Consider the following 23,302-nt stretch of genomic DNA (forward strand, 5'->3'; position numbering starts at 1 on the left):
TCTCGCTCGGATTACGCACTTCCAGCATGTAGTACAATTTTAGCCTAATTTAAAGATCTGCAACGAGTATCTCTCTGCACGCAATAGCTCAAGACTGCCAGGTTAAGTTCCAGCAACGAACATGCATTTTATTAAAGGCATAGTGATATGTTTAAGTCTCAGCGTGGTCCAAAGCAACACCTCCGACGAAGGAATGTGTATGGCCAAGGAGCAATGCACGGATCCGGAAGAAAGTACAACTGGCCGAAGCCTTTACTCGGCAGGTATAGTGGGCGGGCGCTTATCGCTCAATTTGCATTTGTTTCTGTGGCTACCTTAGTTTCGTTCTTTTATCCGTAGATTACAACAAATATTTCAACGCAATCGAAACGGCCCTGGCAGGTTACGTTGCCTGCAACAGTACCAATTGCAACTGTCATGCGGACGTGCTGAAGGCGGACCTGAAACCGTTCAAAGCACACGGCATCACAAAGGAAATGATAAATCGAGCCAAACAGTACGGAACCCACTATCAGGTGATCGGCCATAAGCTGTACCGGCAACGGGAATGCATGTTTCCGGCCCGATGTTCTGGCGTGGAGCACTTCGTAAAACCACTGTTGCCGCTCCTGCCCGATATGGATTTGATCGTGAACTGCCGCGACTGGCCCCAGATCCATCGACACTGGAGCAAGGAAAAGATCCCCGTACTTTCGTTCAGCAAGACGGCTGAATACCTCGACATAATGTATCCGGCGTGGGCGTTTTGGGAAGGTGGCCCCGCTATTGCGCTCTATCCGACCGGTCTCGGGCGGTGGGATCTGCATCGGCAAACCATTACGAAAGCAAGTGCGGACTGGGAAGCGAAGGAACCGAAAGCTTTCTTCCGCGGGTCGCGCACATCGGATGAACGTGACCCGCTGGTGCTACTCTCCCGCGCACAACCATCGCTCGTCGATGCGCAGTACACGAAAAATCAGGCCTGGAAATCACCACAGGACACACTGAACGCGGAACCAGCCCGGGAAGTGACGCTGGAGGAGCACTGCCGCTATCGTTTTCTGTTCAACTTTCGCGGTGTAGCGGCTAGCTTTCGCTTTAAACACCTTTTCCTGTGCCGTTCGCTCGTATTTCACGTGGGCGATGAGTGGCAAGAGTTTTTCTATCCCTCGCTCAAACCGTGGGTACACTACGTGCCCGTCCCGGTTCGCAGCACCCCGGAGGAGCTGGAAGCTTTGATAACATTCTTTCACGAGCACGATCAGTTGGCGCGTGCCATTGCCGAGAGAGGATATGAACACATTTGGAACCATCTGCGCATGGCGGATGTAGAGTGTTACTGGAAGAAGCTGCTAAAGCGATACGGCAAGTTGATACGCTATACAGTAGAGCGCGATTTCACTTTAATTGAAGTATGAAGCGACATGATCAAAAACGAATGAACGGTATTATGTTTGTGACAATTTGCTGCAGGTAACAAGAAGACACTCTCTGACAAAGTCTGTACACGCAGTAGATGTAATTCAACGCAAGATTTCATTTGATAAGCCCTCCCCCAGCGGTTCGAAAGGGAAGTGAAAAAGCATTATGAATCAATGCTTTCAAATAAATTGATGTAGCAAGGATTGCATGGCCAAACATTCCTAACCGCGCAATGAATGAAAGGTTACATCAGATGTATTACTTCTTTGTGGCCATTCGTTGAGAAATTTACACTCCTAAAAACATCGTTTTTGCTTGAAATATGCCCAACGGCCGTTTCACCGGAATGAAAAAAAAAACGTCTCTTACTGCTGCATTTTTACTGATCCGCAGAGAGATATTTGGTCGTGATCCCTCAATTAATGGTTGAGTGAAATGGTTCACGTCACACGTGAACGGCTGCGTTTCCACGATAGTCTCCAACGCACCGGTAACGATTACATGAAAGTATTAGACAGTTATATAAAACATTTCCAAAACACGGTATGAAGAGAAGATAGGTAGGTAAGATATGAGGTAAAATGATTTATTTATGTTCCATCTTTTCATCTGTATTTGTATCAATTGTGTTAAAATAGATCTCCTTTTCGCGAATAATGCCTTTTGAGATGATATTGGATACAGTCTTGTTTGAACCGCCCGTGTCTAACCTTCAAAAAGTATATATGCAAATGTTTGGTTGCATTGAAAACTTTGCGTGCTTCATATCACATTTCGAAGCCACCATCACCATGCCTAGGAGTTTCGTAAAACTGCAAAAAAAAAAAACTAGTTTTACCGGCGGCGCTTTTGTGAGCAAACTTGGCGGGTTCGCATCAAACAAAAAAAATGAGCCACTTTGAATCCCGAAACCGGTATCATTACGAAATGAGCTTGCTTTCTGGGACAATGTTGGCTGACTCAGTGACCGACAGATTGAAACATGCAAATATGCATTTTTGAAAGGACCTTGGTTGGATGGTTACCATTCTTTTTTAGCAAAAAGATGACTTGGATCATTTTAAATAAGCATGCACTTTCTTTACCGCATAAATTACATCCAATATACTTGCTACCCCACCCCACCCACGCCGCTCCAACCACTTTTCTTGTAACTTTTTCGTGAGCTTTCTGGCGTGTGTAAATGGCGCTTGAGTAGAGTTAGCGTATTGAGCACGAATGACAGCTGATCTCTGTGTTTGTTGTTGCATCTCGCTCTGCCAGATTGGCGTAAACGGCACAAAAACACATTCGCCATTGCGGTTGCTCTGGTGCTGTGTGCGGTCGGACGGCACCACTACACCACTACCAGCGCACAGGCGCGTAGCTTTCCTCCCCTGACACTAGGTGGAAAGTGACAAAATAAACATGTCAAAACAGCGATAGACTGCCTGTGCTGCGGGCGGTGGAGTTTTTGGACGAATTTTTCGCTTAACCACCGAGTGATCATGGTGTTTTCGAAGAGAAAGATGAAGCAGTTCCTAGCGTTCGGAGTGACGATCGTGCTCGGTAGGTGTTTTGTAAAGGGAAACGGTATGCCGTTCCGGTGGCTCGGTGTACATTCGCGTTTGATCTGCGTGCCTTTCCCGAGTTGTTCTTTGATTGATTTTATAAAGACCCTGGACTAGGCGTTTCGTGTTGCAAACTGTTCAAATAAGCAACAATTTTCAACATATAACGTTGCCTTCGTCAAATCAAAACCAGAATATACGGTGCAGTGACAATAGCTTGTGTTTCCCGTGTATGCTAACCCGTGCGTGAGGCAAGACACGGCTTTAGAGGACTTGCACAGAACTGCTATCCAAGAACAGTGATTATTATCTTTTTTTGTAAACATTTACTGCGCTGTAGCTAATGTAATGTGACGGTTGTGAATAACTGAAATCGTCTATTCTGGCCAACAGTGGTGCCAGATATGTGGAATCTCTGTGGGTGTGCGAGTTCTCCGCCTGCTGCAACATCTACTTCCAGTGAAAGTGTGCGATTGCGTTGCCGTTACCATGGTGCTATTTAGGATAAGGGTTCACGCTATGCTCAAGTATGCTGACACAGCCACACTTCGGTCATTGTTTACATTTCGTCAACAGCAAACATTACATATTGCTGGCTGTATCGTGCATTTTGTTTGTGCAATACTGCGTAACATATGTGTACATATTGCTTGGAAGAATTCTCCTCATTAGCCTTTTCTTTGGCGGGATACTTAGTTTTAAACCCCCGCTCACCTTAAACACATTATGATGGTTCTTTTCCCATTCCCTTCTGGTTCTATTTTCCGCCGCCAAACCGTTTCCTGTGCAGTGATTTGTTTGTACAAATCATGGGGCAGCCCAACAAACGGGGTATCACACTACGCTTACGATGACGGTGATAGTAGTGTCATCGGAGGGGAAGATAATGCAGCTATCGATCAGGAGCACCGCCGCGCTGGTCCATCGCCCGAACGGTTGGTGTTGTCAGTGGCCGATCGAAGCGGCCAGAAGCAACAGCCGAACGATGCTGCTGCCGGTCGACCAGGGCCGCTCGATGATGTTGAGCTAGTGCTGGCGCAAAGCAAACCCCAACGGCCGCCCCTACGCAAAGGAGCTTTTGTGGCAGGCAGTGCACAAAAACGGCACCATGTACCTTCGCTCAACGATCTCGGTCCGGATGATCTCGATCGCGAATCTCGGCTGAATGAGCTACACGAGGCGAAGCGACAGATACTGGAGCTGGAACGGAAGATACAGGAGCTGGAGGGTCGGATACCGCGCAAATATCCCGATGTAACCTTTTTAAACTACAAAAATCGCAAACGGATACTGGTAAGTGTGTAAGCGGGCATATCATGAGCACATTTACATGTACGGTTACAGGTAAAACATACTCCATTAACATTAAAACAATAACAGAGTTAATGATCTAAACATTCAAAACGACATTGTCTAAAGCTATTAACATTTTATTGTACAACCCTTGATATAGTCAAGAGGTCTTAAGTGACAATACGGGCTTCCTTTTCTTTGCTTTAACACTGAACAATGAATCTTTCAAACAATTGCCTAGAGCTTGGCCAATGGTGCGTTTTCATTGGCTGGGCACTGTTAACTCTTGTGACAATATTTGCCGAAATGTGATGGAACTGTCTACGTGATTGGTGTCCAACACTTTAAAGCATACTTGGGCCGAACCGAGGCAAGGATCGAGTACGGACAGGCTAAGCAAACTTGTGCGCCACTTTAGACGAAGTGGATAGCGATCAGTAGGAGCGGAGGTGCGTGCCACGTAAAGGAAGTTTTGACACATTCAATGGACCAGTGTCTAAAATCCACATATGATGCCACCGTAAATGGGTGGACGGACCGATTATGCAACGATACCCAGTAATCATTTAAGCATAATTGTGCTTCCATGCTGCAAGGCATGTAAAGCAAAGTAAACTCCCGTTCGGTGTGTGTGTGTGTGTGAGTGTGTACAAAACAATCGTCATGTTACTGATGGTTTCACACCCGCCGGTCGTATCTTTGTCATTAGCTCACATAAGCTCTTATGGCAACACGCTCACCTTTTAGTGTTGACTGAGATGGAGCGAAGACATGGGCGAACTCCTCTCGGAACTGTCGTGTCGCTTGTGGGGCTAGTTTTTATCGCAGTCATCTTTTTGGCACGTAACATGAGTGCTCTATTTTACCGTACACGTGTTAAACAGTTCCTTTCCTATCGTCTTTTCGTCATCGATCGGGGTTGATCGAAAAGTCTGTTTCATCCGACATACGTACGTTTCGTCGTTGTCCAAGTCTCAAACATAAACATTGACTTGCAGTTTTGTTCAGCGATCTCATACATATCAAGGTTGAAAGCATTATTAACTTTTACGAGAATGTTGCCAGCTGTGCCTTAGTTACGCGTACCTTCTAGAGCCCACCTGCTGGTCAATGCTGGTGACCTGGACGAGCAGTTAAAGCAACGTTTAATTAAAAAAGATACCGTTAAAAGCTATGGTACTGTCTTTGGGTATGTCGGTAGCGTAAATCTGGAACGCAGTTTTTGTCATAGTCAGCAAAATATTGATGCAACTGTGTACTTTCAGAACGCCCTTGACCTTGCTCACATTCATACACGGACAAACCTTGCATGAAACGTAAAAATATAGCTGCTCAAACAACTGATGTTAGCGATGCTTTGCTTTATTTTGATTTCCATTTTATCTCATAATGTGTACTGCTTAAAAAAACGTCATTGAACACGAGTTTTGTGTGAGATAAGGAATGCTAGAAATTCGTAAAACTTTGCCCAGTTCTGGAGAAGGATAATTTTTTAAAAATAGATTATTGCGGAACAACATTTTCATGCAAATAACCGTACACCAAAACATAAAAAGAACCTACTGCCCATACAAATTCAACACTGTGGCGTTATATTCTAAATATTCTGCTACGAAATTGGTCACATAAATTGACAGAATTTCTTGAAAATTCATTGATAATGTAGTAATATGCAAATCTAATTTATAGCGTGTCATATAAAAAAAAAACTTGAAACGATGTTATAAAGCACCTAATATGTCTGCAACAAACGACCTTCTTCGTCGAATGCTGCAAACTATTGCGACATCGTCTACTGTGCCGATTATGCTGTTTTGGACGGTGGTTTAATAATTTCAATAAAATTCGTATATTTTATGACGAATCGATTGATAGTGAACACATCTTTTACATATTCAACAGCAACTATGATGGACCACGTTCCTCTCCTCATCAAAATGAGTATGATGTCACAAAGCCATTGTACAGTTATGTTTGGCAAGGTTAATGTCAATCGTGTATTGACCGTGTCGTATGGCAATGAAGGAGAAATTTATTGTACATTCGATCCACGCACAAACGCTCACGCACTTCCCTTCCCTATCTCACCCCTATTGCTGCTTTTGATCGCTCTCACTTTCTTTAGATAACGGGAGGAGCCGGTTTCGTTGGATCGCACCTGGTGGATTATCTTATGATGCAAGGTCACGAAGTGATCGTGGCGGACAACTTCTTCACTGGCCGGAAGCGCAACGTCGAGCACTGGCTGGGACATGAAAATTTCGAGCTGATTCATCACGACATCGTCAATCCACTGTTCATCGAGGTGGACGAAATCTATCATCTGGCCAGCCCCGCCAGCCCCCCGCACTACATGTACAATCCGGTCAAGACGATCAAAACCAACACGCTGGGTACGATCAATGTGCTCGGTTTGGCGAAGCGTGTCGGCGCCAAGGTACTGATCGCGAGCACGTCCGAAGTGTACGGCGATCCCGATGTGCATCCACAGCCCGAAACGTACTGGGGTCATGTCAATCCGATCGGACCACGCGCCTGCTACGATGAGGGCAAACGCGTGTCGGAAACGCTGAGCTACGCCTATGCCAAGCAGGAGAAAGTGAATGTTCGCGTGGCGCGAATCTTCAACACCTACGGACCGCGGATGCACATGAATGATGGGCGCGTCGTGTCTAATTTTATCATCCAAGCGCTACAAAACCAGTCCATCACGGTAGGTTTCTTGGTGGCCCCACCAATCTGATGAGTTGGTGGTTTCGGCGAGGTAAAATTAATTTGTGTTGCTGTTGTGTATTCAACTGACGTAACTTGCAGATCTACGGTAGCGGCCGGCAGACACGATCGTTCCAGTACGTCTCGGATCTGGTTGATGGTCTGGTATCGCTGATGGCATCCAATTACACGCAACCCGTGAACTTGGGCAACCCAGTCGAACGTACGATACAGGACTTTGCCGAAATTATTCGAGACTTGGTAGGCTGCAAGAGTAAAATAATCGAGCTGCCTGCCGTCGAGGATGATCCACAGCGCCGGAAACCGGACATCTCGAGGGCTAAGAAATACATCAACTGGGAGCCAAGGGTAAGTGAATGGCGCCAATACGGATGGGAAGGATAACTTTTCATGCTCGGTTTATTTCCTGTCCCGTTATAGGTACCGCTACAAGAAGGACTCATGAAAACGATAGACTATTTCCGCAAGGAGCTGGCGCGCTCAAATCACTCACAGCGAAACATCTTTGTCCCTGAGACGACCGAGTTCCGCAGCTTGTTATGATATCGGGGATAGTGGTGTGACACGGTTTAGTGAGCGAGATTAGACAAATGGGATTTAATTCCATCGGCACGTGTGTTGTGTGCGCACTCTGATAAAACCTTCCCAAAAGGAAGTGTGCAGAAGAACTTTGTAGATACGAATCGTTGGCGAATGTCGCATGGCACGATGCAGTAGTGCAGCAATATGAGAGTATCAGCTATTGATTGATGCTTGGTGTGTGCAAAAGCGAAGAAAATACTTGTCTCTGAAAGAGTGGAATATTTCATTCTCCAAAATTGAAGCTGTCTTTAACATTTATTTTACTATGAATGTAGTACAATACAAAAATCATGTCTTAAGTCCTGCATAATTTTAAAATATCTGCGCAATCATGGCATGGGAGGCTCAAATTAGGCGATAAGATCTTAGTTGGTATTTAAATACTGTTTTCATTGTTCAGACAACACGACTGAAGCGGTTTGGAAAACAGGGTCAATTACCACACGTGCAATAGTTTGAAATAGCGCAATGAAAAACGAACCAATGACGCAAAATGGTAATCGGTACAGCAAATGTTTCATATCTATGGCTTAGTTGCACGGGACTGCCTTCACCGTCTGGAGAGTGAAATGTGAACTCTATTAGTGATTGTTATTCTCTTTTGTTATGTAAATATCTTCTAGTCTGGTTTTAGTATAGCATACAGTAAGGATTGTGTTTGATTTGTGTTTTTGTTTCGGGAAAGCTAGATAAGAACGCTGAGAATCTAATAAATATGTAATAAAATATGTCACAAAAGTGTACTACATCAGCATACGGTCTCATTAATTATAAGCAAATATCACATAAGAAAAACAAGGAACTATTTATCTCGCTCTCCAACACAACGGACAATATTGGTAGGCAGGAAAAATCAGTTTCAAATACAAAGCTTACATGAAAATTGAATAAGGAACAATTGAGATTTGCTATGATTTTAAACATGTCTCTGCGCAGCCAAAGGAGATCATCCATAAAAATAACGGTACATTTAAATACACGCAGGGTTGTAGTTAGCTTGTGGCACGATGGCAACACTGTCAGTTGGCCTTTCGCCCCTCTGCACAATGGTCGATGCAGAGCACAATTTAAAATGTATTTATTTGTTTTATACATTAAAGTGTAGTAAAACCATTAATGCTTGTCGGTTGCAGGATCGGATGCAAATGTTTTAGTAAATATTTAAAGCCAATTAGTTTCGCTACATGTCATTAAAATTTGTTACAACATCCGCCTGTTGACGTCCCTACAATGTAAACAAACAAACGGGATCCTGCGTTGCTCTGGTTGTGCAGCTATTTTGTTTAGAATTCACAAAAATACCAACAGCTGTTTAGTGAAGTGCAAAACGCTACCTTGTCGGCCGCCAAACAAGTTCCCAGAGCCGGCTAATCGTATGGAGCGTCGAGAATGAACAACGTTTTATGCAGATTATGCTTAATGAAGTGTGAAGAATTGTTCGGAATGTACATCACCTCACCGAGCGGTGTGCAGCGCAGTCTGTCGAAAATCATACGAGAATGCGTCTCCATCGAGGTATCCGAGTTGGAGCCAAGCTATGTCTCCAAATTCATATGCAACGGGTGCGTCTACAAGCTGGAACAGTTTTACGCCTTTCGGCAGCAGAGTCTCAAGTGTCAGGAGTATTACAATGGTAACGTAGTTTTGCTACCAAATAACGATTGTTTTATCTACGCAACAGCGTTTACTTACTTTTTTCTCTTCTCTGGCCTACAGGACTGCTGCAATATTATCAGCAGTCGATCCCTTGCTCCAGTAAAACTACGTTAGACGCTACGGCAGTAGTAGTGCAGATGCCGGAATCCGTCGATAGCGTATTCGAAAGTCATCAACAGATTCAACCGGATCAGTCGATCCATTCGAGCAACGAGCTGGCCGACATAAACTTTTCCGCAAATGAGTTTATGATGGATGAGTCGGAAAAGAATCAGCTCAGCAAGGATTACGACGATATCATTCGTAGCTTGCAGAAGGATGACCTCGATTTTACGACCAACGACGATGAGCTCGTGGTTAGTTTGCAACCTTCCCTTTGGGATGAATGTCCGCCATGTACGCAACATTGATACCCTTTCACTTTCACAATTTTAGATAAAACATGAATTAGAAATCTCAATACCGACTAATGGAACAAGAATACTAAAAAACGACATACTACAGCAGGAATGCACAAACTATTTGCAACCTCACGATGCTGTTCCGATGAATGTGGCACAAGCAACGGAACCGAATGAAAGCTGTTTCAATGCGTACACTACAATGGCGGTACCGTGTGGTGAGGATATAATGAATAGCGGCAGAACACTGCCAGTGGAACAGGAGGATGACTTAAGTTATGACGATTTTGTTGGCATTCCAACAACAACGCTAGAAGATCATCAAGAAATGGTAATGAGATCGCTTAGAAACCCATCTTGTGTCATCATCTTTGCTTACCACAGTACGCCTTTTTCAGTCATTGTCCGAAGCGCACGTGCAGGAAATAATCGCGGACGTCTATAATGCCACAGCAGAGAAGCAGTTACAATCAGCAGAAGAACTTCCCTCTCCGCAACAAATCTCCGGCGACGTACAGTGTAGTGAAATTTCGGGCCTTCAACCTAGCGATTCCTATTTCTCAATGGTTGACTTTGACGAGTCGGACGCAGCGGGCGTTGCCACCAGCAGCACCACCACTGTGAACGAGGCAAAAGATTTGCCAAACGATAAAACGTGCGAGATTTGCTTTAAGACGTTTCGCACCCGCCAGAAGCTGACGGTGCACAGAAATACGCACCTGCGGCTGGCACCGTTCAAGTGTACGTTCGAAGGATGCGCCAAAGCGTTCAAATCACGCATCGGGCTCGATGAGCATGTGGCTCGGCACACAAACAGCTTCGAATATACGTGCGACATCTGCTCGAAAGGTTTCCAGCACCGCAGCTACCTTTCCGCTCACCGGCGGGCGCACAACACGGAGCGAAACTTCCAGTGTGGACTGTGTGGGCAATCGTTCAAGGCGAAGCAAGCGCTACTAGATCACAAAAATAGACATCTCGGCGTGAAACCGTTCGCTTGTGAGCAGTGCGACAAGCAGTACACGAAGAACTCGCTGCTGCAGTCGCATATTCAGCAACATCATGGCAAGCGGGATGAAGCGATAACGCGCTATCCTTGCTCGGAGTGCGGGAAACAGTTCACTTCCAAAAGCTATCTCAACGTGCACATGCGAATACATCGAAATGAGCGACCGTTCGTTTGTGAGGTAAGTGTTTGTCGAGTATAAATTGACGACCTAAGCACATGGTGCGCGTACATACTTCTAGTTCTACGTCACTCTCTTTATATTTGCAGGTCTGTAATAAGGGTCACATTACGCGAAAAGATCTCGCCGTGCACATGCTGAGCCACACGGGCGAGAAACCCCACACGTGCGAGTTTTGCGGCAAAGCCTACGCACGACGCAATGCCTTAGACTGGCATCGCCGGTCACACACTAAGGAACGTCCTTACATCTGTGATATCTGTGGTCAAACGTTTTCGCAGCCAACACCGTTACAGGTTCACCGAAAGCTACACGATACGGCAGATCGTAAAAAGCAGTTGCCCATCGAGGAACAACAACAACAACAGTTGACCACCGATGCAGCACAAGATCAACCCCGATAGTGATCGGTGGTGTGGTAAATAAACACCTGTCGGCAGGAGCCATCAGTTCAGTATACACACATCTACAGTAAACGGTGAGTGGTTATTGCGGGTTATTTCGGATTATTGAGAAAAGAAGGCCACCGCCATACGTTTCGTGTTTCTATTTCGAGCTTCTTTAAGCTACACTTTCATCTACACACTATCCCAAAATGTCTATTAACTAAATCACTTATCTCTTAACTAGCGCACACACATACACTCTTTCTCTGTCAGTCAGTGTTGGGTGACAAATCTGTTGGGTTGTCTTTAGCACCCAACTTTTGTAGAGAAAGAGATGAATCGTATACAAAAACAGGCCCGAAACTGCGAACCGAGAGTGCTGGGTTTAAAATCTTGTGCTTTTTCCTTAATCCGATTATCAATGGAGGGAAATTTTAACATACTCGGCTAGCTAGGTTTTCTCGTCGATTCCAAGCACTTCAAACGGCTTCAGATAGGGCAGCGGACGCTGTGGCCAGACGCGTCGTTTCTTCAGCCCCTCACCGGCACGTTCCAACCGCTTCAGCTCCTCTAGCATTGGAAAAATTCGCTGCTCTATGAATTCACCATAGGTCCACTGGGGAGGGGGAAAAGGGAAAAGAATGTGCTTCCATCAATTTAATCGAATAGTTGATCACATCTGTTGACTTACGTGATCGTACACCTCCGTCAGTGTGGAGGCAGCCGTTCGTGCAAGGTTCGAGACGGCGTTGAGCAGGCGGTAGTTCTCGCCAAGCAAATCGTCGACCCGTGCTGCGCTGCTAAAATTGTGCCGAATATTGTAGTCCGTCAGCCATCCGCGCCTCTGCCGGATCGCATCGGTGTACTCCTCGGTTTCGGTCGTTAGTGTCGCCAGGCGTAGTATGAACCGGTAGATCATGCTGCCAGGGAACATGCAGCGCGAAAACATCACCATCATCGAGTCCCTGTGCAGCTCCAACCAGGCATGATGCTCCCCCGTCGGCTCCGGGCACGTTAGGCTGCTGAGTATAGGGTTGGTGCGTGCGCTCACGTCAAAGTATCCTTTCGCCGCTGTCGAAAGGCAGATCGCTAGGCTGGGCAGGGCCGCCGGAAGCAGCTCGCAAAGCACGGCAAAGTGATCGTACCGCTGCCAGCCGGTCAAGGCAAGCCCCTGCAGTCCGTGACTGAACCGATTGCCCTCGCCCTGCATCACTGCCAGCCATCGGAGTGTGTTCTCCAGATGGCGCCTGATCGGTGGCATCAGCAATCCCTCGCCATGGGCTCCTTTGAAGGCGGACGCAGCCCAGGCCGTACGGAATACCGCTGCGTACTTCTCCCACGTGGTCGACTGTACAAACTTGTAGATGTCTTCCGCATACACCCAGATCATCGGCTCGACCAGTTTTCCAATGCCGGAGGCTTGCAGTGCATCGAGCGCCATATGTCGCAGCATATCGTCCCAGACGATGACGCGCAGATGGGGCCATCGACGGCGCACGATCGTGGCCACGTTGTACACGTGATCGAGAAACAGTTGATCCTTCAGCCGGTGGCGGCAGCGTGGACACTCAGCCAGCCGGTAAACCTCGTCGCAGCCGATGTGAATGTGGGTTAGCTTCGGGGTCGATCGTTCGATATCTTCCTTGTGCAGTAGATTCCCACTTTCGGCCGGCATATGGTACTCAATGACTTGCGTCAACAGTTCCTCCACGAATGCCATCGAAGCGTTGTAGCTCGGGCAAAGGGCTTGCGGCGAATCCTCCGTCTCACGCAGGTGGGCAAATTCTTTAAGCTTCAGCGCGTACTCGAGATGGCCAAAGGTTTGCACCAGCGGGATGACGGTGAGACCCAGTGCGAACGCGCTTTTGAGCAGCTCCAATATCTCGTCCCTGTTGTACGCGTTCCGTGCTGTCAGCGGTAGCAGCGAGCCACCGTAAGGAAACATGTCTTCGTACTCTAGCAGAATGCCCGTCGCACCGAGCGTTTTCAGGATCGGCATCAGTCGTCGCAGGTAGGACACTTTCGGTGGCGCTCCCTTCAGATCGAAATGCACCAACCGTTGGGCCGGTGGAGGTCTTCCGCCCGGGCCTAGGCCGGCAATCACCGGGACGCCCATCCGTTTCAGCTCGTGCTCGTAATGGCTCTGTCGCTCGGCGGCCATGCGCATTTCGTCTGAGATGTGACGTGATGGTTGCCCTTTGCCACTTGGTTGTTGATTGATCTGTTTCCCTTCATCCGTTCGATCCTGCATAATTGCATCCCAATCGTTGGTGTGGCGAACTTTAATAAAGAAAAATATAACCATAAATCGAATTATAAAGAAGGTACTACAAGTAGAACAGCTAGACGTGTTAAAGAAATGAAGCTTTTGATTTGAAACCAACATGTTACTGGAATGATTCATAACGAGCAACGATAGAAATTAGTTCAAGTTTATATTAAGGAAATTAGTTGAATACCTCATAGTAATTATTATTAAATTATTAAACACAATTGTAAGTATTACACTACAAGTCCTACAACCGTAAAAAGAAATCCACACTTGAAGAATGCCCGGCCAATTGGCTCTGAATATCTACCGAAACTGTCTAGCGACTGATTAGTATCGTTTAGCTGGTAAGTTGTGAACATACCCTTTGCGGATCGCAATCCACCCGGTGTCGGTTTAACAAACTTAACGCCTCCCTCATCGCCCTCAAGCTGAACCGATCCTTGCTCACCGTGTGCTGCACCATGCGGCTCCACTCCATTGCTGCCACCGTCCAGGGCAGGGTCGTGTCGCTCGTGGAAACCCAATCGCTGCAGCAAACTCTCGTGCCGTCCTCCGTGTGCGCTGCCGAGCATCAGCTCTCTTACCGACACGATCTTACCACCGTCCTCGGTAATGTGTGTAGTGTACAGGAAGCCCCAAAACCACAGCGCCAGCAGGAAAAGCAGCGAAGCGCCGAGAAAGAACAGTTTGCGCCGCCAGCAAACTATCAGCAAGCGGGAATGCATTGCGGGCGTGTTTTGTTGGTTGTAGGTGATGGCTGGGAGGGGTTGGTTGATTTTTAAAATCTGAAATAGATAGATCGGCGGGGTTATCGGGGTCAAAAAAATCATTGATTCAATGGGGGATTTAGAAGTGAATTATCAAATTATTTCAAAAGTGTCGAAAAATTGGAAATTGGCGAAGCGAAATAAGATAAGATCATAATGTGATATCATAATGCGTATCAAGAACTCCTTCTTTTTTTAAAAGGCTAAAATTTTATAGCAAATTGCCCAATGAAATCATGGATACGGGTAGCTTTCAGGAAATCAATCGTATTTGTGCTTGTTATGCAAAACAACAAAATATTATCACGTTATACAGCGTGAAATATAAGTAGTTGTCCTAGGCCATCTTTAGGTATGTCTCATGTAATGTTTGCCTATAATGAGCATCACAACCTTCATAATGATAGGAAGATTTTTCTCATTTTTATGAGATAAATTAGATTTAAAATAGATTTGATAGACATATAAGGAACAGCGCACAATCAGACAACACAGATTTCAGTTTCAGTCAATTTATTGTCTATAAACAGACTGGAAAATCAAGATTATCATTATAAATTGATTATTGTAAGTAATCATTTCCAGATGCAATAGCTCATAGCACACTGAAATATGATGAGGCGGATCAATGGATTGTGGATTATTTGCGATCCACGTTAGGGATACACAAAATTTACACTAAAACCCCATTGTGTTCCATGGAGTAACTCCTAATGTTCCATGTTAGAACTGTTTTGGTTGTCTTGAATGTGTGTATGAACTGGTTAATTCCTTTAAGTATTATTCCATGAAAATATATGCCCCAGATTTGTAGCATTGAATCAGCATTTGAGGTAATATATTTTAACTCTTACATCCTTCTTACCCTATGTTGGTGTAAGAGGTGAAACTGATAATCACGTTATCGTTTGACAGAATTTTGTTTTTACTTCATCCCGATAGTCAGCGTTTCTTAGTAGAACGAATATTAGTGGAAAGTAAGAGAAGGTGCGTCATTCTTATTCTTTCTTCTGGCACAACAGACCGTTGTCGGTCAAGGACTGCCTCCTGTACCACAAGTGAACTTGCTTATTGATTTACCCATATAAGAATAGTCATAAATCCTACGTATACAGGGGGCACGGTCCATTTGGGGCTTGACCCCTTGACGGGCATGTTGTTAAGTCGTACGACTTGCCGACTGTACCACGAGACCGGCTCTGGTGCGTCATTACAATAACAATTATCGCGATCGTCTGAGGGTATCAGAAGTAAGCTAAATATCGTTCGTTGATTTACCTCTTAGCCACGACTATCATTCATTTAAGTCCATCTTAAAATCTTGAAATAGTCGGTCTCGGGGTACAGGAATCAAGAAGTATAACCTTACCAAACAACCCTTCTTAAACTTAACCTCTAATGTAGGTTGAGCCATGTGCCTCATCATACATATGCCTGACTATCCTTGCTAAGGGCTAGTAGTTATTACACATGTTAAAATATGGTAATAGTCTTTTGAAACTTTTGCAGCCTCCTTAATAGAAACATCTCGATTCGTATATTTAAATTCGTACATTTTCTGTAAATCAGGATCCTCTGTGCTAAAACTAATGGATCATCGTACAAAATTAAACTGACCACCGTTTTTAATAAGTGATCAATGCTAATATTGTGAGATCGATCACGCAAAAAGATGATCACTTCTTAAGACAGACGAATTACCTTTCAAACACTGTACACCACCAAAACACATAATTTCTACGAAACAGCAAAACGCAACTTCATCCACACCAACACGCAACAGTTATTTCCCCCCTATTATCGTATCGTCTCTCATCATGCATTCCCTTAATTTGTTGCATTCCGCGTCGTGGCCAAAAAAAAGCTCCAAACATTTTCGTAACATTAAATATTCAGCTCGAATCCCGCATCCAAAACCCGCTCCCGCAAAACGTGTGCCAAAAAGGGGGACCAGTATTTCCAGTAGCGCAGCCCGAGCGCAGTACGAAAGACTGTGGCATGCCGCCAGTTACCGTAAAAGGCTGGCGCAGGCGAATGTGTTTATTGAGTATTTGAAAAAATATGTGAATTTGTCGGCATTGAAGCCCCGGTAGTGGAGATATTGGTAAAGGCAGGGTAAAGAAGGGGGTCTTCCGAGGGCAATTGGAACAGTGCGCTGTTGACCGAGGACAATGATCATTAGATGGAGGTCGCGAACATAGCAAAGAACCGGAAAAAGGACAGCAAAACATCAAAGGGTCTTGTTTTTGATGGGATTGGGATGGAGGGCATGTACGGGTGGTTTGCTGGAGTGGTACTTCTGAAAGCCGGGAACGATTCCTCGAGGCGCGGAAGAATTTGTGGTGGAATGCATTTGAACACACGGGAAAACATGATTCTTGAAAAAGTTTCGCTTGGTATTTCTGAAATGTGTCTCCTTCAGGGGTGTCTCCTTCAGCTTGTGTTTCTGCTGGTACACACACACACATACACACGTTGGAGCGTCCTGAGGGGAACGGGAAGCAGGCGACAGTAAGAGATTCATTCGTGAATGGTTCGTGATTAGAGTGGCAATTAACTGCTTCTACTGTCCTTCGAGCGAGAAGCACATTAGCTTTGGATCTTTGGGTCCCTTTTGTAGGGTTTGATTTGACAGCATACTTCATTAATCCGATGTTTAAAACCTCTACCCCTTAAAAGTTGAGCAACATACTTCGTCGATTAAATTCAATCTCTTCATTCTGTGAGCTATCTGTATGATTTAGTAAACAGCATTGGGAGGCCATACTAATGAAAAGTGGGATGAATGATTAATCAAGCGTTTTTGCATCCTTGGGTGGTGTGGCGTGGCGGGCACACCAGAACAGAGTTAACCCAGGAACCACTGCAGTGACTGATTTTTATGCCGAAAAGTAAAAGATTAAATGCTCTACTTTATCTGTACAACTAATCACCGGTGCAATTTTCACTTTTCTTACCTATTTCACAATGAATCTCACAACTGAGCGCTTCACTCTTTTTCACTTTCGTTTCGACACGGTGGTTTTATTGATAAATTAGCATCACAGTTCCCTTTTTGCCACAATCACACAAATCATCTGGCTCACGTTTTCCACGTTGATTTGTTGCGCATCTGTTCCTTCGCCCGAGCAAACAAACACTGCACAATGAGGAAAATGCTTTACCACGAGCCGCGAAACTACTTGTCACCAGCCGGACAAATGCACAGGACACTTACACAGGAGCCAAACCTCTGATTAAACGTTCTCCATTTTGCTGCAAAATTTTCCAGCAGCAATAATCACACAACAACCACCTTGTTAACCAATGTTATCCGGCTGGTGGTCAATGTTATCCGGCCCAGCAGCAGCCACAGAGTGAACACGTCCTGTCGGTCGGTATCGAGTTTTAAAGAATTTTACGTCCCCCTTGTCTCTTAGCCGGCGACGGCAAAAGCCCTTTCCAGTTACAGCATTTTCATCTTCCTGCTCCGCAAAACGCTAGGTGCCAATCCGTGTCCGCGCGAAGGCTGCTCCCGTGTTGTTCGTCAGCAGCGGTGGCACCTTTCGGTTTTTGTTTTGTTGTGCCCGATTGGTGGGAAAGTGCATCAGTGCGCCGAATCGGGCGTCTGCACGTCGGAATAACACGACGGAAGCGTTACACACTGTCTGGACGCGCGCGCTTGGTGGCAAAAACGGGCTGCTTTTATGCTACTGCCTTTTTGACGCTCCGACAACGGGGGAAACGCTTGTCGTTGGTATAAACCGGCTTTTTTTTTCGTCTGTGAGCTGGAATAAGTTCAATTTTGTTTTCGTAGCCTAATGAAAGCTAGTAAGCTTCTATGTTCTGTTGGATTTTATGGAATAGGAAAACACCTTCATGTGCAAATGTATGTACTACTTTGATAAAACAATGTGCCGTTGAAATACTAATTGTTGTTTGTTTTTCAAATTTTTTGAGAATTTCGTTAATGACATGAGAAACCATTTTTCGAGGAAAATGCTTTAGGTATAAAAATTGCTTCCATTTGCACAATAAACGAAATCGCCATAAACTAACTTAAGGTAGCGTGAAAGAATGAGAAAGTTTCTTAATTTATCTTTTTTTTTATAAGTATATGTAGGTATGCCAATTTTGTTTCAGTGCGTTTCAAGTTCCAATAATCTGGTTGCATGTTTTCATATCTTAATTTGTTTATCCATTTGTTTTGTTTTAATTTTTCTTTCCTTTCCTTTACCTTGCTATAATCTGTTTTTATTTATCGTTGTTGTTACTTATATTCACTTAGTGCATCATTTGTGTGGTTTTAATATTACTACTTCTATACAAAATAACTCTCATCATCAATTAACATGTTCGTTATGTTGTGTAATGGCTCTTCTACTACCTTATGAAACAAAATATATCTAATATTTTAAAGAGTTTTTTTTATTTGTCCGTTTAAAAGGAGTTTTTTTCTATGAGTTATCACTATGATGTATTATTTGAAAGCCAATATGCCAAATCCAAGTTGAAATAACTGAGGAAACTCCTAGCAAGCATGTTGTTCAAAATGCTACCATGCGACCTTAATTATGTTATGCGACTTCACGGTTTGAATAGAATATTGCAGTTATTTACAGCTGGACAAACTATTCAAATTAATCGTCATATTTAGAGTTTATTATTTGTGTGTCACTATTTTACCATAATGTCAATATGGTCTTTCTCTTCTATTCGGCGTAACGTCCTAAGCGGACATGCCCCGGCCTATACATGATTTTTAGACCCATTCACTATTCATTCAAGTCCATGCTAGGTGGCAGGGGGGGGGGGGTCTGTTCTAGACTTGAACCCACAACGGGCATGTTGTTAAGTCGTGCGAGTTGACGACTGAATTGCGGGACCGCCCCGCGAGAATGTCAATGGTATTTTCCATAACATAGGTCACATAGGTTCCTACTAGTGATCGGTATAGTTGGCAAAACTTCTGAGTCGACTCCGATCCGATTCCGAAAATTTTGGAACCGACTCCGGAAGGTAGGTCCGCTCAGCAATATCCGGAGTCGTTCGAAGTCGTCCGGAGTTATCCGGAGTCATTTGAAGTCGTTCGGAGTCGGAGTCGTCGAGACGTAGTCGGAGACGTAGTCCGAGACCTCCGGAGTCGTTCGGAGTCGTTCGGAGTTGTTCGGAGTTGTTTGGAGTCGTTCGGAATTGTTTAAAGTCGTTCGGAGTTGTTTGGAGTCGTTGGGAGTCGTTCCGAGTCGTTCGTAGTCGGAGACGACTCTGAATGACTCCTAATGACTCCAGATGACTCCCGACGACGCCGGACAACTCCGCACGTTTTCGGACGACTCCGGGTGGCTCCGGGCGACTCCAACTCCCTGCGGATCTAGTGGTTCCATTTTCAGTTCCAAAGAGCACATCACTAGTTCCTACAACAGTTCGTGCGCATAGGGTCAGTGGTTGACAGAGTATGGCTCACTCTCGCTATCAGAGTGCGCCTTTTGATAACAAAGGAGTTGGTCAGTAGTGCATAATATGATTCTTTTATGAATTATTGGCGGACAACGACGTGCGTGTAGGCATGTGTTTCAGTTCTACCTTCGATTTTGATCAATTCCTCCTCAGTTTTCGTAACACTATTGTTGGAGTATAGCTATCGCATTCTGTTGGTCCAGATATATTTGTTGGAACACAGCTGGATGATGTTTGATCGGTTACATTGTTCCTAGTACGTTTTCACTGTTTGGCCGGTTGCATTGACCTCCCGGCCAAGCGATCGTAGTACAGTTTGCCACTTTACCCTCGGTCTTCATTTTCAGCATCCTTTGGAGCTTCTTGTCGCTCAGTGTCGTCGGCCATTCCAAACTGAGCTTTCTTTCGAAGTTCTGATTGTTGTCTAATAGTGGCAAGTTGTTGTAAATTCCGGAACGGACATACCCGACATCCACAAACAGCCACACGATATTCGTTTTCGTGATGGTGTGGTTTCTTTGACCGCGTACGCTTCTGAACGAAGTTATTTAACTTTTTACGCCATCATGGTTAGACTTCGACTGATAAATCTATAAAAAATCTAAAACTGCTGTCATTTTTTTATGCAAACGTCAACACAGCTTTGATTTCAATTAGTAAAATTTGTATTTGAAAAAAGTATTATACTCCAACCTGTGCTCCAATGTAAGTCTTCACGATCAGTCTCAAGGATTTGCTCCCGCAGGGTTGATTACCAGCTGTGTCGATATCCTGCAACTGCGCCGTGATTTGCGAGCAGCGTGTTAACGAACAAGGCAAACATTTACCCTGACGCTAATACGAAGTCCTGATGGGATGAATGGATTCTTATAATGACTTTCCCCCGTTTAAACACGCCCGTTGTTTGCATAGCCGCAACAGAATGAGCAGGCAAAAAGGCTGTGTGAAACATTTCACGTTTCCCATGTTCACCAGATCTAGCTCGTGCAGATGTGCAGATTCTCGGGCTGATTGCAATGAATGCAAATTTAATTGCCAATACGGTTGATGAAGTCACCCTACGTTGGACAATGTTACGGTAGGCATACAGACACGTTTTCCATTTTCCGAGCACTTTTTTGTGTGCTTGTGTAAAGCATGTAAAGCTCTGTAGTACGCTGAGCAGAGCCCCAACTAAAAGCTCTCGCTCGGTCAACTTTTCTAGGTGGAAAACTCTAATTTGATAAATTTGCTCGTACGAGAAGAACAACAAAAAAACCCAATTCATTTAACCGTCGATACGTGCTCTGAAAAATACAGGACGATGCATGGGTTGCATTTGGTGCAAATGCACTTTTACAGTTTTATCGAACTAGAAATCCTGAGTTTATTTTCCACCTCCTTCGTGTTTCCGCTTCCTCGTGGATTGATTATTTTTTGCACTTTGCTGTATGCAAAAATAAATCCTTGAGCTTAAAGAAGGAAAAAAAAATTCGCACAACATGTGAATGTATGGGAATTTGAACAGGTGCAATAAAACAGCTCATTAATTACGTGTTTCCGAGCGGCAATAATCGTTAACGTTCGCAAATGTATTGCCTGTTTTTAGACGGCTCGTTTAATGAAGGGTGGCAAATGCGCCCGTAGCCGTCGTCATGTATTTGCAACGAGTTTGTGGTATGAAAAGCTTTGTTAAGCACCACCGCGATAATTAAAAGTAATTGAATAATGTTTTTTTTTGCATCGGAAAAGTATTTTCATACCACTTGAAGTTCTGGCAATGTAAAGCGACAAATCAAAATCATTATTTTGTATAAAATTATAATTAATTATAATAGTAATTTGTTTGTAATTTTTAGGATCATATCTTGCACAACGTGGATTCGATAAACACGAATTGAAAATATCACACTCGTTTTAACAACTATCTTTCTTGGACGGTTCTGGAAGAGGAGTAATGTTCAAATTAATATAATTGAGTGAAAAGTGAATTGAAAAATTATTGTTATTGGATTGAATTAGGCAACCGGTATCCAATTCCACAGGATACAGCGGCTACGAATTTTTCAACACCTATCGTACTGTATCAACTTAAATTAACCAGCAGAAAGTAATTTGATGAAGCTTTTTTTATTCTTCTATCCAGAAAGTTGGTTCCATAGTGTGTAATTCACGTAATGCACCGATTTAACCGCATTTGATGGTGTATGTTTGTATACTACAGGGTCGGAACGGCATACAAATGTGTCGTTGCTTGGATCGAGTCTTAAATTGATCAAGTCACGCTTACCCCTTAATTACAAACAATCGTTATACTGTTTCGTTAAACGAACTATATCGCCGATACATCCTTTAGATATGGAAGACTTATACGCTTTAGAGCGTATAGAAGCAACTGAGTAGGGAATACCAATGTTTGTATAGTAATAAATATGAAGAGCTTTTTAAATTTGTCTACACAACTTTATGATAATAATCCGCATGAAATGTGATGGCTATGCCACTTACCTGTAGAACACGTTTTTAAGCAGCTCCATGATGTTCCATTCAGCCCTGTTGCTTTGTGTCCCGTTTGTCACCATCCGCCGATGGTGATGAATCGACAAAGCGTACCACATTGGCGTGCTGGCCTTGCAGATTGCTTCCGGACGAGTCGGTTGTATCCGTGCTGGAGCAACAGTCGGGCGTAAGCCCCACGGAGGCCAGCTTTAGATGTGGAGACTGAGAAAGCACCCATCAACGGGCGGTTGGTAAAACCGATGATAATGATGTTACCGATCACACGCCCTCAACAACTTACCCAGCGTTCCAAATCGCAAAACTGTATCGTGTAGGTGGCACCACCCCCGGACGGTAGTAGGGAGTGAAACTTTCTCAACTGTAAACCACGCTGCGACACGAACAGTACGGCGACGGAACGAGGCACGAAATGTTCCTCAACTTCTGGCGAGGGTTCCCGAGCCGGCCCAGGAACACTGTCCGATGCCATCGTGGCAAAGTTTGTTCAACTACTGGTTGTCTGGTCTGGTCACGGCACACTATACACTACACACACCGACACTAACGTGTGTTCCGAGGGCAAAAAGGCATGGCAAACTGTGTCGTCTAGGTAATTCTTCCGATGACAACATATACGGCTCACTAGGGACTTGCGTGATATCAGTCAGTTTAAAAAATATCATTCATGCATCACGGAACGGTGCATTGTGTCTGGGACCCCCGTGCCATTGTGCCATGATTTGTTTGTACCTACAGGTGTGAACGAAATCAATAGCTAATGGATTCCTGGTGACCTACATCCAGTGTTTTAAAGGCAGTTAGCACCATAATTTTCAAAAAAAAAGCTGCAACAAAGTGCAGCGCCGCGGAGTTCTACGGCCAATGGCGATCAAGCTGGATTTTGTTGAATGTATTGGTTAGCTAGCGTAATGTAAAAGAGGAACCGGAACTACAAAGTAATATGCACCATAAATAATGCACCAATGGCGCTGTAAAGTATTTAGTGCATCACTGTGAGTCCACGTGTCGGTAAAACAGCCTAGCCAGATTCTATTACTTTGAACGTTAGATCTATGGCTTTCACTATTTGGAAATTCTTAGATACGGGTGTATTGCTTCTATGTTAAGGATAGTTTTTAATTTTAAATAAGGAAATAGCC

The 23,302-nt window shown here is 44.5% G+C and overlaps 4 protein-coding genes and 1 long non-coding RNA gene across 7 annotated transcripts; 3 read left to right on the forward strand and 2 right to left on the reverse strand.

The window, feature by feature from the left end:
• Nucleotides 1–121: 121 nt before the first annotated feature.
• LOC120897451 (O-glucosyltransferase rumi homolog) lies at nucleotides 122–1,648 on the forward strand. Its single transcript, XM_040302371.1, has 2 exons — nucleotides 122–263; nucleotides 340–1,648. Exons 1-2 carry the CDS (start codon nucleotides 122–124, stop codon nucleotides 1,395–1,397), a joined length of 1,200 nt encoding a protein of 399 aa, XP_040158305.1. The 3' UTR covers nucleotides 1,398–1,648.
• A 314-nt stretch (nucleotides 1,649–1,962) lies between these two features.
• On the reverse strand, nucleotides 1,963–10,427 carry LOC120897459. Its single transcript, XR_005738530.1, has 3 exons — nucleotides 10,336–10,427; nucleotides 9,996–10,234; nucleotides 1,963–2,213 (listed from the first exon to the last, which is right to left on the reverse strand). It is a non-coding gene; the product is annotated as an uncharacterized LOC120897459 (long non-coding RNA).
• LOC120897448 (UDP-glucuronic acid decarboxylase 1) lies at nucleotides 2,889–8,310 on the forward strand. The gene is made up of 5 exons (XM_040302367.1): nucleotides 2,889–2,949; nucleotides 3,742–4,244; nucleotides 6,370–6,957; nucleotides 7,059–7,325; nucleotides 7,398–8,310. The coding sequence occupies exons 1-5, from the start codon at nucleotides 2,889–2,891 to the stop codon at nucleotides 7,518–7,520; spliced, it is 1,542 nt and encodes a 513-aa protein (XP_040158301.1). The 3' UTR covers nucleotides 7,521–8,310.
• LOC120897444 (zinc finger protein 436-like) lies at nucleotides 8,771–11,279 on the forward strand. The gene is made up of 5 exons (XM_040302360.1): nucleotides 8,771–9,192; nucleotides 9,276–9,571; nucleotides 9,651–9,947; nucleotides 10,015–10,803; nucleotides 10,893–11,279. Exons 1-5 carry the CDS (start codon nucleotides 8,949–8,951, stop codon nucleotides 11,205–11,207), a joined length of 1,941 nt encoding a protein of 646 aa, XP_040158294.1. The 5' UTR covers nucleotides 8,771–8,948; the 3' UTR covers nucleotides 11,208–11,279.
• Nucleotides 11,280–11,333: 54 nt separating this feature from the next.
• Nucleotides 11,334–23,276, reverse strand: LOC120897443 (hexosaminidase D). 3 transcript variants are annotated; one of them, XM_040302359.1, is made up of 5 exons: nucleotides 22,444–23,276; nucleotides 22,152–22,364; nucleotides 13,910–14,246; nucleotides 11,881–13,469; nucleotides 11,334–11,805 (listed from the first exon to the last, which is right to left on the reverse strand). In XM_040302359.1, exons 3-5 carry the CDS (start codon nucleotides 14,184–14,186, stop codon nucleotides 11,641–11,643), a joined length of 2,031 nt encoding a protein of 676 aa, XP_040158293.1. In that variant the 5' UTR covers nucleotides 14,187–14,246; nucleotides 22,152–22,364; nucleotides 22,444–23,276; the 3' UTR covers nucleotides 11,334–11,640. The 3 variants fall into 3 exon arrangements, with proteins under 3 accessions (XP_040158293.1, XP_040158291.1, XP_040158292.1); XM_040302357.1 differs by having other exon boundaries at nucleotides 13,823–14,246; XM_040302358.1 differs by lacking the exons at nucleotides 22,152–22,364; nucleotides 22,444–23,276 and adding an exon at nucleotides 17,186–18,032 and having other exon boundaries at nucleotides 13,823–14,246.
• Between the last annotated feature and the right edge of the window lie 26 nt (nucleotides 23,277–23,302).

Source organism: Anopheles arabiensis, chromosome 2 (assembly GCF_016920715.1).
Source record: "Anopheles arabiensis isolate DONGOLA chromosome 2, AaraD3, whole genome shotgun sequence".
Lineage (NCBI taxonomy): Eukaryota > Metazoa > Arthropoda > Insecta > Diptera > Culicidae > Anopheles > Anopheles arabiensis.